Source organism: Strigops habroptila, chromosome 2 (genome assembly GCF_004027225.2).
Source record: "Strigops habroptila isolate Jane chromosome 2, bStrHab1.2.pri, whole genome shotgun sequence".
NCBI lineage: Eukaryota > Metazoa > Chordata > Aves > Psittaciformes > Psittacidae > Strigops > Strigops habroptila.
Window position 1 is genome coordinate 44,209,828 of NC_044278.2, and position 14,551 is coordinate 44,224,378.

At 37.3% G+C, this 14,551-nt stretch overlaps 1 protein-coding gene across 6 annotated transcripts in view; it reads left to right on the forward strand.

Moving 5' to 3' along the window:
- The window catches only part of SH3KBP1 (SH3 domain containing kinase binding protein 1), a 221,120-nt gene that overhangs the window by 118,624 nt on the left and 87,945 nt on the right, over window positions 1-14,551 (forward strand). For 3 of the 6 annotated variants that reach the window (XM_030476111.2, XM_030476114.2, XM_030476109.2), the window contains exons 5-6: window positions 1,976-2,093; window positions 7,397-7,471. In XM_030476111.2, coding sequence (XP_030331971.1) covers window positions 1,976-2,093; window positions 7,397-7,471 — 193 coding nt within the window. The remainder of the gene's footprint in view (window positions 1-1,975; window positions 2,094-7,396; window positions 7,472-14,551) is intronic. The other 3 variants (XM_030476113.2, XM_030476115.2, XM_030476110.2) reach the window with 1 other exon arrangement.

A 14,551-nucleotide genomic window follows, 5' to 3' on the forward strand; every position in this document is an offset into this window, starting at 1 on the left:
AAAGATGGAACTGAGTTAATTGGTCACCTTCTTTCTGTCAAGTAATCTCATCATCTTGCAAAAACCAGGGATCTTGGGAACTGTGTAATTCCCCTGTGATTAATCTTCTGGTCAATCAGCTAATGCAGTTATGGTTTAATGTTTAGTTCAAATCAATAGAGCCATCTGGGAATGCTGCATTAGAAAAATGGAAATATGTTATAGCTTAGAGAGTCTTGGTTATGTTGTATATTTTCTATATAACAATATAGTATATATAAGTATTTAAAGATATAATTTGTACAGTCTACTAAGTGTTGTGTGTCATTCATTCGGTTTCAGTTTTCCAGATGTTTTTTAATTTGTCTGGAGAGAAGAAAAGCAAATATTGCCTTTTAGAGACTTTGATATTATAACGTGGAAAACTTGCAGCCTACTGAAGTGATTGAGTGATTTGTATATATTCTGTCCTCTGAAGTAGAAGGAAGAAAATAGCCGTTATTCCCAGAGTTGTTCTTGAGCTCACTAATATTGCTGATGCATTTGGCAGTGGGAAAGAAGGGGGAAATTTTGTTATGGGCAGGTACTGAGATTAAATGCTGGTCTGAACTGCTTTCAGACCAAAACAAACAGATCAAACCAGGAAGACAAGAAATGTGCTAAAAATGGTTGAAGATGGAGAGAAAGCACAGGAAACACTCCTGAAGTAACAACAGTTTTCTTTGTAGTAAAACAGTACATGTAGCTAAGTTGAAAAAACCCCAACCATTCCTCTATAGTTTGAGGAAATATTTGCTTGTATTAAGAAATTTGTTTTCAAAGGACTTGAGATGTTCACAGGTAAGTGATACAAAACAGGTTGGATTTTGTTTTTTTTCTATAATGTAAGTTAAGATGTGGGGTTGTTATTTGGACAGTAAATGTGAACACCCTCAATTTGTAAAGTCAAATTGCTACTTTCATCATTTTTTGAGGGGGCAGAAAGAGCAGGGTCAAACATTGTTGGAGACTGATTGATGTGTCACAGTCTGATACTGTCCTTCCCTGTCATTTTTTTGGTGACTTGACAGTGACTGACGGAAATTATTTATCTGTCAAGGGTGTGTTTGGCTTATGCATACAAGTAATTTCTTGCTGTCCCATTATAACCTAAAGGCATCTGTTTTCTGAGGGCTGTCATTTCACTGCCTGACACCGCCATTCAACCCTGAATGGATTATACAGGAGGGAGTTTGTAATTTTTAAGTGGTATTTTCTCTTGGGATTGGCCGAAGAAGCGTCTCTCTTCCTTCTGACGGTATCATTACCATGTATTTCAGCAGCATTTTGTAAAGCTAGAGTCAAATATGCATTAGCACTGCTCTTTGTCCTCCATAGGTTTCTTACATTAACACATTAATGATATAGCAACATTATTAATTTTCAAGAGAATTTCTGATTTTGATGGGTAAGGCAAGAATATTCACGTGATTTATATTAAGATACCTAGTTTAGATTTTCTGAATGGCCATTTGCAGGCATTTCTCTTGCCATTGATTGCTTAGGGGATTTAAACTCTTATAATCTGCAAATCACATGCATCAAGAAGATGAGTAAGAGTACAGTGTGTGCTGCAAATTTAGTGATTGAACTGATATCCATAAAAAATTCAATGTAGAGACACCGTGTGCTCTCTAGTTGTTTTTTTTTTAAATCCTTTTACTTAATGTTCGTCCATGCTTCTTACTGCTGTCAGCACTGCTGACTTTTACAGGGGGGTGCATGCATCTTTCTTGATTTTACTTAAAAAAAGAAGAAGAAAAAAGATTAATAATAATAATAATAATAAAATATTTTGTGGCTTGGAGCCTATGTCATGTGCTGCTTATACCTGAAATAAGTACAAACTACTCAAAATCATTACTGTCATTGTTACTGAAAATCATGTACATAATCTAACTCTGTGAAGTGTTCATTATATTAACCTCCCTGGTTTTTTGTTTTTGTCTTGGTGCAGGTGGAAGAGGGCTGGTGGGAAGGTATACTCAATGGAAAAACTGGAATGTTTCCTTCCAACTTCATAAAAGAACTGTCTGATTCTGATGATGCTGGAATAGAAGAGCAAGTAAAGCCAAGTAAGATAAAAATATTGATGTTCTGTATGTATGGCTGTGTCTTTACCCCCTAACGCATTGATAGGGTAGCACATTTTATCTCTTGCTTGAAAGTGTTTTTGAATGCCATGTTCTTAATTTCTGCTGTGCAAGGGTCAGATGATGATAAGTGTGTACTTGCAATGCTACCTGAGTTGTAATACTGGCAATGCTCTGTGAGCTGTGTTAAGACTTGCCAAGCTGCACCAGACCAAGAAGAGAGAAGGCAATGATGATTTGTATTTCAAAATGAATTACAAAATGTTTTTTTTTCTTTAGATGTGGAAACTGAGCAAAGTAACCAAACATCCACATAGTGGCTGTGCTTATTTAAATGAGGGATTAAAGTGCCATGCCTTCTATAATGACTCCGATAGATTTAAGGATTCATAATTATTGGTGTGGGACATGCGGCACTTTTTCCCTCCAGGTGCTGAGCATGTTACTATCACCTTCGTCACCCACTGCCCCAGCAGCCAAAGGGAAAAAGGCCAGAACTGGGACATGGACTTTGTTCTCTCACTTACAGTGGGCCAGTACTGCTGCAGGTGAAAAGCATGTTTGGTAACTAAGTTTGCAATAGTATAAGCATGGTAGTGGATTGTCCTATTTATAACTTTCCTTGGAGAATAACCTGAACCAAAAGTATGCTTTTATATGGAATAGACACCTGTTGTGTTTATGTTTTTAATGTTCTTCAAACAGATACTCTATTTCTTAATTCAGTGGTCAATTCTTTACTGAAAAGAAAAAAAGTCAATTGCATTTCCATAGTTCAGGCTAATTCCACAATATCTGCCAAGGTCTTCCTATTTTCAGCACTGCACATATTCATTGCTATGTAGTAGTATTCTGGATCTCTGAACAAGAAAAAGTGAAAGCACTCCTAAGGTCTTTGTAAGCTTATTTCAGCTGAAATTTACCAAAGCCTTTATAGCTCACTCTTTCTACCTCTCACCTCAGTAAGAGGTAGAAAGTTATAATACTTCTTTTTCTTTTTTTTTCTCTATTTTTCCGTTTAAGGCAAATTTATCATCTTTATTCCATCCCACAGAAATAAGATTCTAAAAACCCTGACTTCTGAAATGATGAAAATTTTTCATCTTGTTTTTGTAATGGAGTACTTATTCATGTGTAGTAGCACTGGTGACCTAGTCTTGTGGTCAGTGCTGCTAAAGATATTTACAGGTAACATTCCTTCAGACTGGAATGAAAATATTTTTAAGGAAGTTGACAATTTTAGTGTGATAGAAAGGGAAAAAGAAGGGGCATTAACTGAAGCTGCACATTTCGGTGAGATTGAGAACTGCTTTCTATAACCTGTGTATGCTATCATGTATTTTGTTCATTATAAACACAGTGAGTCTTGGAAGAATTAATTATATAGATGTAGTTTCAGCTCTGGGTTATGTAGTGTTTTGTACTTTATAAATGAACAAGGTAAGTGATACTGTTCAGGATGGAATACCTCAATTTTATTGGTAGGAATGAATGAATATTCTTTTCCCAGGTAATTTGGTAATATTTACTTTATAATAAGCATCCTAAAAGTGTCTTTTAATAAAACCACATAATTGAGTGTGTGAAAGCCGCCACAAAGCGCTAGCTTGTTTTGTCGACATCCATAAAGGCACATGCTTAGTTCAAACTCAGTTTTGTGTGCTGGTTCTGACTGTCAGTGGAACCCCAAACCTGTGATAACTTTATTGAGAAGATATCGGTAACACAGATACTGGTTTTGTCTCTTTAACCAAATTGAAGGTAACTGTATAAAAAAGATTGGGTTTTTTTTTCTTATATGAAATTCAGCTCTTTGGAGGTGCTTTGTGGCTAGCCAAGATGATGTGTTATTAGAAGCTATTTTTAAAATATCAAAATACCTATAAAACATAAGAACGCTGTAAGCCTCCTCACAGAGAGACAGAGACTCAAGGAATGTTGAGATTCTCATGTGGGTTTTAATGCTTTATTTTTATTTTTCTTCAAGTAAAACCATCAATTTAAGAACTACATTCCCTTAGCAGAATTCTGGGAAATATGCTTCTTTCTATATGGTTTATGTGATTATTACAGGTGTTGCTCCAACACATGGGGCTTTATGAGGCTCTATTCAGGTGCACTGACTATATGGATTTGAGAATCTTCATAAGACTGCAAGAGTTTCAGCAAGTCTATACAACTGATTAGGAATGATAATTTTATTCCAAGTAGCTGCACTTAGGCTTAAAGCACAGAAAATGAAAACCAAACAAGTAAATTTGGGATGATTTGGGCATCAGGCTAGCATTACTGTTGAAATGCTCTGGGAAATATCTCAAAAGGGTATTTACATTAATGCCTCCAGATCAGCTCCTTCCTCTGTGGATGTCAAGACATGACAGCACTTCAAATCTGCAATAATTCATTTTTGTTTCTCTGGAAACAAAATCTGTTTGAATATTTCTGTATCACAGGATTTTGTAAGGCAGAAACCTGGTGTACAAATGTTAGATTATTAAGTTAGCACTCAGATATGAGGGGCTGTACGTGCACATTGAACTAGAACCTTAGACAGGCACTGAGGTTCTACACAGCTTCTAGAGCGGCCTAGAGAGGTTTGAAGTATGGCTCTGCAATCATGAGCAGCCACCTTGAATTCTTCAGCCCAGCTTGTAAAATGGGTAAGGTAATAATTGGCAGGTTTTCTGTGCAACTTCTTTGGAGAAGGGCACTGTGCAAACACAGGAGTATTTTTTAGTTAATAGTTAAATTTAATGCTTTGGTTAAACTTCGTTAAATTTAATCTTTCAATCACATTTTACTGACCCTCTCTAAAGAGAGCCTTTTTGGAGAGGCAAGTGTAATTTTTGCTGAACTCAAAGGGGAAGAAATACAGAAGAGAAAAATGATATAACTTGGCTTTTTATTAATAAGGTTGATAAAAATGCATATTTTTCTGCCCTTGTGGTATGACCTACACAGGCCCAAAAGGGAGAAAGGTGCTGTCTGATTTTATTGGTTTTGTTGTGTCCATGTATATTTCATGGCAGATCAGAGTAAATGCCCCAAAGGTATCATCTTGTTTTCTTGCCATAGGTTAACATCAGAAGTTTCTTCAGAACAAAAAGCCCCTTTTTTGAAAATATTTGGGGCTAGTTTTGGTGATGCCTAAATATTTCTGAGTATTGACAGTGGGACTTTACTCAACTGTTAGCTTTAAAGGGTCGGGAACCTGTGCTTCTCAGATGGTGACTGCTCAACAGATTGGAAAGTGAGACCTTTAGAAGATCAAAATATTGCGGGTTTGGGGCTTTGTTTGTTTGTTTTTAAAATATCTGTCCCAGGTGTAAGGTGACTGCCAAATTTTTTGTCTTCAAGGGCACATTTCAGAATGTAAGTATGGACAGGATCAGATACCCTTAGAGTACACAAGAGTTCTTTGTTCTTTAAAGCATCCTCTTAAATGAAAACACTGCTTTTCTTTGACCTACTGTTGCAACATGGTCATGAAGTGTACATTATAATTTTATTACTCTATTGAATGGATGCATGAATTATAAGGTTATTTTCTAGATTTCTCAGATCTGTTTTAGTTTTAAGAGTATTTTAATACCACATCCTGTTATTACAGGCCATCAAGAGGCAAAGAGTTGTCATGTAGTCAAATAAACCATATGAGAGAAATCACAAGTTAATATTAAGGAGATGATTTCAAAAGCATTTTAGTATGTTCATAGCAATGTCATGACAACATTTAAAGGTGGCCTTTTATATCTTGATGTCTCTTGTATGTGTCTGTTTAGGAATTGCTAGGCCATATGATATGTATCAACTATTTTTAGAACCTATTAGTGGTGGCCACTGAGAAGTCATGACTACTGGAGTTAGAACTGGTGATAGGCTCATCAGCTAATGGTTTAGTCAGGCAAACTCCTGCATTTTGAGTTCTTAAAACTTTAGATGTCCATTAATGTCTTTCTGGCTCTCCTTAATGTCATGAAGCTTGACATACCTTTCTCTTAGCTATATCTTAATTGTGTTTGACTGTTTTAATAGCATTTAATAGCATTTTTTAATGGTATTTTGTAAAAGCAAGGGTGGAAAGATGAATTTGTGGCTTTTTACTTCCTCATTCTATAAAAATAAGGCAAGGAAAAACTTTTGTTATTAATTCAGCTGCAAGAACAGAGAAACAGCTTTTTATGATCACGAATGAGTATAATTTTTAATTTTTTTGAAAGTCCAACAGAATGATATGCAGGGTTAAAAAATACATGTTTTGTACCAAAATGGGTGGTATTCATGTTAGGACAATTCATAGGTACTGGCTATTTTGTTATAAAATTTTACTGAAGATATTAATTTTTAATGATGGTATACCTAGGTGAGATTGGCAACAAGCTGACATTGGCCTATGCTTGGGCTTGCCTGGGTACCTCAGGTTTAAAAAAAAAACCCATACACAAAACGCTTCAGCTGCTCATGCCTTTACCTTCACTTGAATTTCGAAAAATACCCAAGAAATTGATAATAAAAATGATATCTTAAAGATCTAAGCTGGGAAGTGGGATTTGTTTGGGGTTTTTTTGGGTTTTGGTTGTTTTGTTTTTCAATTTACTATTTTGGTTTTGTTAAGGTGTACCAAATCAAACACCTGATAAAGCTATTGGCCGAAAAACTGATTTATTCAGGTTTTAGTGTCCTATCCTTCAACTAAGTATTGTTTAAGAACAGTTCCCATGTCCAAAACGCTTCTAATAAGTCATCTTGGAAAGATGCGGCCTTCCTCATGCTCACAGGATCCTCATATATTAAAGAAATGTGAGTATTTCATTGCCCTGTTTGGATGTCAGCTGTGCTTGTTTGAGTGCACTACATCTGCATCAGGAGTGTTGAGCCGCTGTGAGTACATCATTGCAGTAGTAATTTTTTCAGGCTTCCCCTGCACTCTATAAGGAGTCTGAGTAAGACAAGCAATTTCGTTTTCAAGTCTCACAACCTGATGGACAACAGACAAAACCTAAGAAAAATGCGTTCTGTTGGACATTGCATAAAACAGCTTTAGCAAAATCATGAGATTCTTTTATCTGACATACATGCAGTAAGAATATTTTAACTTCATGTACAATCAGATATTTTTGTTAATATTCTCGTTGTTTTGCTAATGAGGCTTTAAAAATGTTAGTGACTGAAAATACAGATTAAAACCTCTTCCTTTCCCTTCTTTTTACCATCATTCGATCTCTTCACCCCCACCCTGCCCCTTCTCTTTTCTTTTCGTCTTTCCTTCTCTTGCCTGCTGTCAGGAAAATCTGCCTTTCAAGGGACAATTCTGTACAGAGTGGCACCGGCAAAGATTGACAGCTACAGACGTTATAACAGTGAGTGTTTCAAAATCAACAAGCAATGGCTTTAGTCCTCTGTACTTGTTTGATTTATTTACACTTGTAAAAAAACGTGCCACTGCTACTCACTTATGGCTACTCTACATGCATATATCTGTCTGTAAGCTAAAGTCAGTTTGCTGCTGATGAACTGCCTTAATGCAATGAGAATGCACCCGTTCCTTCTGTGCATGTGTATGTTATATGTCCACATAATATAAGTGTGTAAGCCCACAATCAATTATGAATTACATTGGATGTTTGAATCTCAGCTATGGATTGAAAGTAAGAGCATTTAGTCCCATCATTTTTGCCACCTGAAACATGCAGACTGTTGATAAAAACAACAAATCTTTGAATTAAAAGTCCTTCTGCTCTAAAAACAAAGACCCCATTGCAATTGCTGAATTCATAAAATATGCTTTGCTTTACTTAAAGGACATTGTGGGTATTGTTTTGTTAGGGGTGGTTTGGTTGGGGTTTTTTGGTGGTTTTGTTTAGTTTTGTGTTGTTTTGTTGGGTTTTGGTTTGAATTTACTGCATGCTCTTCATTTGGCATTCTGATTTTGACAGCTATTACTAACAGCATTTTGGCTGATACATTTTTTCTGCAAAGGAGGGAAAAAGTTATAAAGCTACTTTCATTTCATGTTCAGGTTTTTGCCGTCTGCATTTTGGAAGCAGGGAACATGCTGCTTTTCATATGCTTTTACTACTGTGTTAATACAGAAGTAGATAGGATGGTTGTATAAGTTGAAAGACAGACAAAGCAAGGAAGACAGAAATCTGTCCTTCCACCTGCTTCCTCATTGAGAAATCTAGCAGAAAGGGATCCTAGTGAGTCATGTTCAGTATGACTTAAGTACAAAGTGTTCAGTCCTGTCCTCTGGTGAACAGGATGTTGTGCTAACTTTGGCATCTGCTTTCATCCCAGACAGCTTTCTCCTGAGAAGATCCAAGCTGTGCTGCTCTTCTTCCTCCTTTCTGGGTGGGCGTGTTTGCTCTCCTACCTCTGAGGACTTCTGTCTTATGCATGTTCACAGCAAAGGATGAAGCAGTTTAAGTAGTAGTTTCTATTCTAATAATTGCATTTACACCCTCTTTTTTAAAAAAAAAAAAAAGAAACCAAACTGATTTTTTAAATGAAAATCTGTGTGAATGTGTGCAGCTGTGAGTATTTCCTCGTTGAGGAATTATCTCCCTGTCTACCAGAATTCATCTCTTTTCTGCAGCTCTTCTCAAGCTTCCACCCAAGCTCTTGCTCTGGCTGGAGCAGACTATGTGACTGGTGGTCTTCACGTTTTTCTGCTGCTTCTCACCTTACAGTCTTCATGACTGCTTATGCATCAATCAAATTGCATGCTTCTTGCAGAGTTCTTGGACCATCATATCCTCAAATCCACCTATCTGATGAGCATAATAAGTATTTATGAAGTAAATCTCCAGGATGCTTGACTTCTGTCTTCAAGATCTAGCTTCAAATCAGATGTAAGGTCTGCCTGTGGAACTTTTAATTTCACATTCATCTTGCTGGACAGTGTTACCCTAACATAACCTTTCAAAATTTTCCAGGAACCTGGTCTCCATGTCCAGCCCATTTTTCATTAAGTTAAATGGCTTTTTCCCCTTTCTTCAAGTCATTTTGGGTGAGCCTAACTGAAGTCAGGAAGAATTCTGTTACCTTTAGGTTGTGCTAGAGCTCTGCATTTAGTTCTCCTTGTTAAGTAATACTGGCACATGGTTGTCCCGTGTCACAGAAAATAGATTTCATCAAACTGATTTCATAGAGTACAGGATTGGATGGGTATCTACATGTATGCTTGATAACCAGCTGCAAGCAAACAGCTTAAGCCACAGTAGATAGCTGCACGTTTCTCTGAGCAAACCACCCATCTAAACTTTGTTTTTAAAGCTGACAAACAGTGTTGTGTTTAATATTACCTCCCTTGGCATTTGGTTGAGACTTGCATGTTTTTTCATGCTGCAGAGTTATTTTGCTTTCTCTGTAAAACTGCATCTCAGAAGGCTACATGTCCAGCTACGTTTGTGGCCTATTTTTTGCTTACTGGGTTGGAACTAGGACTAAACTGGGTGGTATGCAAAATCAGGTCATCCAGGAAAGTTTTAGATAAAATGAGGGTCGGCATTGTTGATACTATCAGAGATGTTATCTTCTAAACTAACATACAAAAAAGTGGGTTCGTTATTCTTCCTCTTCCATCTATTGGCAGCTGACTTCCTGCATCCTCATGTTCTTCCCAAGCAGGCCTACTGAAGGTGTGGCCAGCTCCTTCCATTTCATATCTGATCTGTAGCCCTTATTTTTAGACAAATATCCATGTGCTTAGGACTCCAGTGAAAATAATTTAGAAGCATTCCACTGAATTGTTTTCGTATAGGGGTGTCTGTTTAGAACAAGCCACGGCTGCTCTAATTTCAGCTTTCTGGTTTCTCCATAAATTAAGCTCAAGTCAATTTATAGCTTTAGATTAGTTATGCCCAAAGGGTGCTTGGACTCACCTGTACCACATTGCATGAAGCGTTGCTCAATTTTTGAAGCAAGCTTGGAGCTTTTACTTTACAAACATATGCTTAATGCTAAATACTTTTGTTTTGAAAGCCATTTTGCAACTGCTGTATTTAAAAAAAATTCTCTTACTTAACCAAGGCCTGTAGTAGCTAAATGCTGTTGAATTAGTGTAGCTGCTTCTAGAGATACCTTCCACTGAAATATGCAAGATTGTCTTCTGCATAAACATTCAGCCTTGCCTTCATACGCTGACATGGCTTTTTCGGTCATTAGATCTGCCAGGCTCTGCTCAGTGATAATTCCAGCTCCTCTGGCATTCTGCTCATCCACCTGCTGTCAGAAAATCTTTGCTACTGCATTTGCTGTAGCAAACAAAAAACTAGTTACTTGTCATTTTGTTGATCATAGCCTTCTCTTTTCTCATCCTGCAACTTTTCTGTAACTCCACGAAAAGCGCTTCTTGGATTTCAAATATTTTTATTTTTACTGGTTTAATCTCTCTTTCTTCCTCCACTTTCTTTTTCTTCGAAGATGCTATAACTGAGGATCAGGGCATACAAAATGCTTGATTTGACAAATATTTGCCTCTCTTTCCTTATATGTGGATCCACAATGCTATCAGTAATAGATATTAGATATAATGGAAGAAGATGAGACAGGATCGTTGAAACAGAAATATTCGTGAGTAACCTCAATTGTGTCTTGTATTGCTTCACCACTTTTTTTTTTTTTTTTTTTTTTTTTTTTTTTTTTTTTTTTTTTTATTTTTTATCCTCTCCCTAATCCTTGAGGAACTGTGGCTGGTCAGAGTTCCAAGAAATCAATATGGTTGATGTATTTATGATATTACTAACCTCATTTAAGAGTGTCTGAATGTGAGTGAAGTTAAGTGAGAAACATAAATGTGGATTTTTAGCAGTTCTGAAGAGGAGACAGTTGCAATTTTTTTTTCGCCTGAACTCCATACAACTTGCTTGCAAAGAAGAACATATATTAAATGCACAACTGCTACAATGAAAAATAACACTTGAGAAAGAACAATGCTAAAATTAGGTGAGGGGAATTTTTATGATTAAAATAAGCATCCTGTTTTCTGAAGAACAAATGTACAAATGGTAAGGGCTTGGGGGTGGTGGGTGGAAGAATTATGTTGAGTGGGGTGAAACACGTTAAATCATTCCACCGTTTTGGACTCCCATTATTAAGTGGTTTTCCATGAGTCTCACCAAAGACCTGCTTTTTGTGAGTGGCAGGTAAAGAATCCTTTTGGTTGCTTACCCATCCTTTCACGTGTAGTATTGTGTTCCTGTACTTGGTGAGAACAAGGATGGTGAAAAAATAGTTCCAAAATGAAGATGACGATGGTACAGTTGTAGAGCTCCTGAATGAATGATTGTTTCTATTTGCTCTCACAGTATTCGGGGAAATGGCCAGGGATGAGGTGAAGCTACCAAGTTCAGTATTGATGGCTCTGTGTTCATGCTGTAGAGGATGCTTGTGCTGTGTTGCCCTTCATGCATGCTGCTATGTGGTGCTGGACACCGCTCCTCTTTTCCCTGCATGATTTCTTGTGCATACGTAAAAATCTTGGGGCTGTTTCTTATGTGGCAAGAACTGTTGTGCTAAGTAAAACGAACATGTTGAAAGGAAATGACAAAATGTTTAGATTACATGGTTACATTTCTTCAAGGAGCATAACTAAGAATAACAAATAATGACTAATATTGAAACAGCCTGCCTCAGCCATTTGTACATGTATAACCACTCTTGGTAAAGAAGCATAAATTTGTTTTTTGAAAGCATGAATTTATTAACCTGTAAACTATGAAGAATCGGCATGGCTTTGTTCTGCAGTAATATTTAAAATCAAACTTCCTTTTCTGGTTTTGATTTTTTTATGACACTGTGGAGTGTTGTTGGGGATGGCTTCAGCAAAATACAGGATTTTGATAAAAAGCAAGCTCAATATAAATACGTTATAGGCTGTGAGTATTTGTCTTCTCTTCACCAGTATGTGACGAAAAGGAAAAAGGAAAGTTCCTGTCTCATCTACTGCAATTACCATGTCTAACTTCACCTTCTTTGTCATTAAAATCAGTCACTCTGGTGTTCCACGCTGTCATTCTCTATGTCGAAGGACGGACATATTTCCCTTGCTTTCCTTATGTGGAAAGGCAATATAAAGAAAGGAAAAAGTCTTTCCTTAAAAGGAAAAAGTCCCAATAATCTTCATTTACACAGTTCTTTGTTCTATTAAACACAGTTGACAGTGTTTCTCTCTGGCTGCCAGACCAAATCAAGAGATCCTTTGCACTGTCTCAGGTGTGTGTCTCTGAACAGCTGACCGTTACATCACCTAAGCCTGAGAAGTGCTTAGAGGGCCAGAGCATCATTTGCTTATACATCGTCAGAGTGGTCTGTCTTTTGCCCAGTGCCATAAATTGTCTGCAGAGAGAATAATCCAGAATAAAGAACAAAAATTAAATTACTAAATAAGAGCTCAAAATAGAAGGCTCTGTAAACCTCACAATGTATTCCCCATTTTTCCTGCCATTTTAAGCTCTTTAGAAACAATTTGTTTCCTGCTTTGAATGGAGTTAATTTTATCACAACCATTTATTTTTGTTTTAACACAAATAAACTAAACAGAGCTTTAGTTTACACAACTCTTTATCATCCCTAAACATCTTTCTGATTTAGAATCTTGGTTTGATGCCAGCGCAGCTCTCGGCTGTTGGTGAATTAAGTCTGATGTTGCAGGTCTTTTTCTAATCCCTGTTTGAGCTAATCTGTTTTGGTACATTTCACAATGTTGCTCTCAAAAGACCTGTAGCTGGCATAGCAGGAGTGTGGTGTGTTTGAAATGTCTTAAGAAAACTAATCTCTCTTATATACCCATAGAGGAAAAAAATGTGCGTGAAGTGCGAAATTCCTTCAGACAGTGTGGTGAGCATTTATCCTCATGAATACTAAATTAACTTGCCTGATAGCAGGCATGTTAGTGAGCACCTGGTTGATGTTATGTTCTTAGCTTATCAGCTTTCCAAATGCTGACAGAAAGCTTATAGTTTCTAGAAAAGTTGCTGTTAAAAAAAAAAAACCCAAAACCAAGGCCTGACTACTGTAGCTTTTATCCTATCCTGTCTATATTTGAAGTATTAAAAAACTAGACTTAAAATAAAAACAAGATGTGCACAGTGCTTCTGAGGATAGTGGTTTGCTGAGCTGCTGACCTTACCCTGGAGCTCAAGTTCATGGCGCTGCCGCAGCTGTTTCAGACTATGTGGGTGTATTGGGCAGCAGCAGCAGATCACTGTGCCAACTGAAACACTTTTCAGGTTTTAATGCCCATTTAGCAGTCTGACGTCCCTGCTAACTGTAGCTCTTCTTGAAGAAAATTTCATGTTTAAAATTCATAATCTGACAGTCTAGGTCACTCAGGTTCCTACTTAGTTCCCAGCTGTATCCTTGGGCTTTTAGGGAAACTATCCAACCAGCTCTGTTCTCCTCCTAAGCAGTTTGCAGCATTGGTAAAAAAACACCATGAAAAGCTGAAGGGGGGGGGGGTGGGTGGGTGGAAATGGGAGGTGGTTGGAAGAGAGACATTTTTCTACTTTTAAGAGGAGAGATCACTTCAGCCGTCAGCCATCCCTTCCTTGTGTAGGCAGGGCGAGGGACTGTTTTGTACTGCATTAGTGTGTAATGCAACGGGATTGCATTATTATTTCTTAATCTTAATACAGATCTTAATTTTATCTAATTTGTTCTTAGTTTCCACTCCTCTTCTGTCACCTTTGCCTCTTGCCCTCAGCCATGAAATGGTAAGAGCAAGAGCAGACTAGTTCTTGGAAAAGCCAGAGCTTTTACTCTTTTTTACCTGTTAAAGTCCAGAGGGCTCCTCAGTTTGTGTCAGTCAAAAAGTAATAAAGGATGTCATTTTCCCAGTTGACCAGGAAGAATTCTTTTAAGTTTGAAGGGGCGTTGTAAGGCTGGCCTCTGTATCCAGCCGCTCAAATGCAGTTTAGTTTGGACAGGCATCACTCCAGTCCATTCTGTCCTAATTAAAAAGTAATTAAAAAAAAAAAAAGGAAAGGCAAAAAAAAAGCGACAGTTATTTCCTATGTTGCTTTCATTATGAGGGTTGTATGCTGAGACTAAGCTCTGTGGCAGCATAGAGACTGAAATTACTTTTGGATAATATCAAGCACAGATGGGTGATGCTAGGGAAATCTGTTGTAAGCGTGAGGTCAGGTTTCTGACACAAGGTGTGATGTCTCATCACAGAAGAATGGTCATAAAAGATGAAGATGCAATAATGAAAAACAAGAAACAGAAGCCTAATGACCCAGAAACAAAAGCCTAGTTCTTACTGAAGCCCCTTGAGGTTTCTGAGCTCCTTTCATGCAGGCTTCAAAGATCTGGAGGTCCATGTGAGACCTCTTGAGTTATTCCTGTAATTACTTCCATCCACTAGCCAAGGTCTAGGTCCTTTTCTCCCACAGTTAGTGATACAGAAAATCCATTTTAATTGCTAACTTTAAAGATAG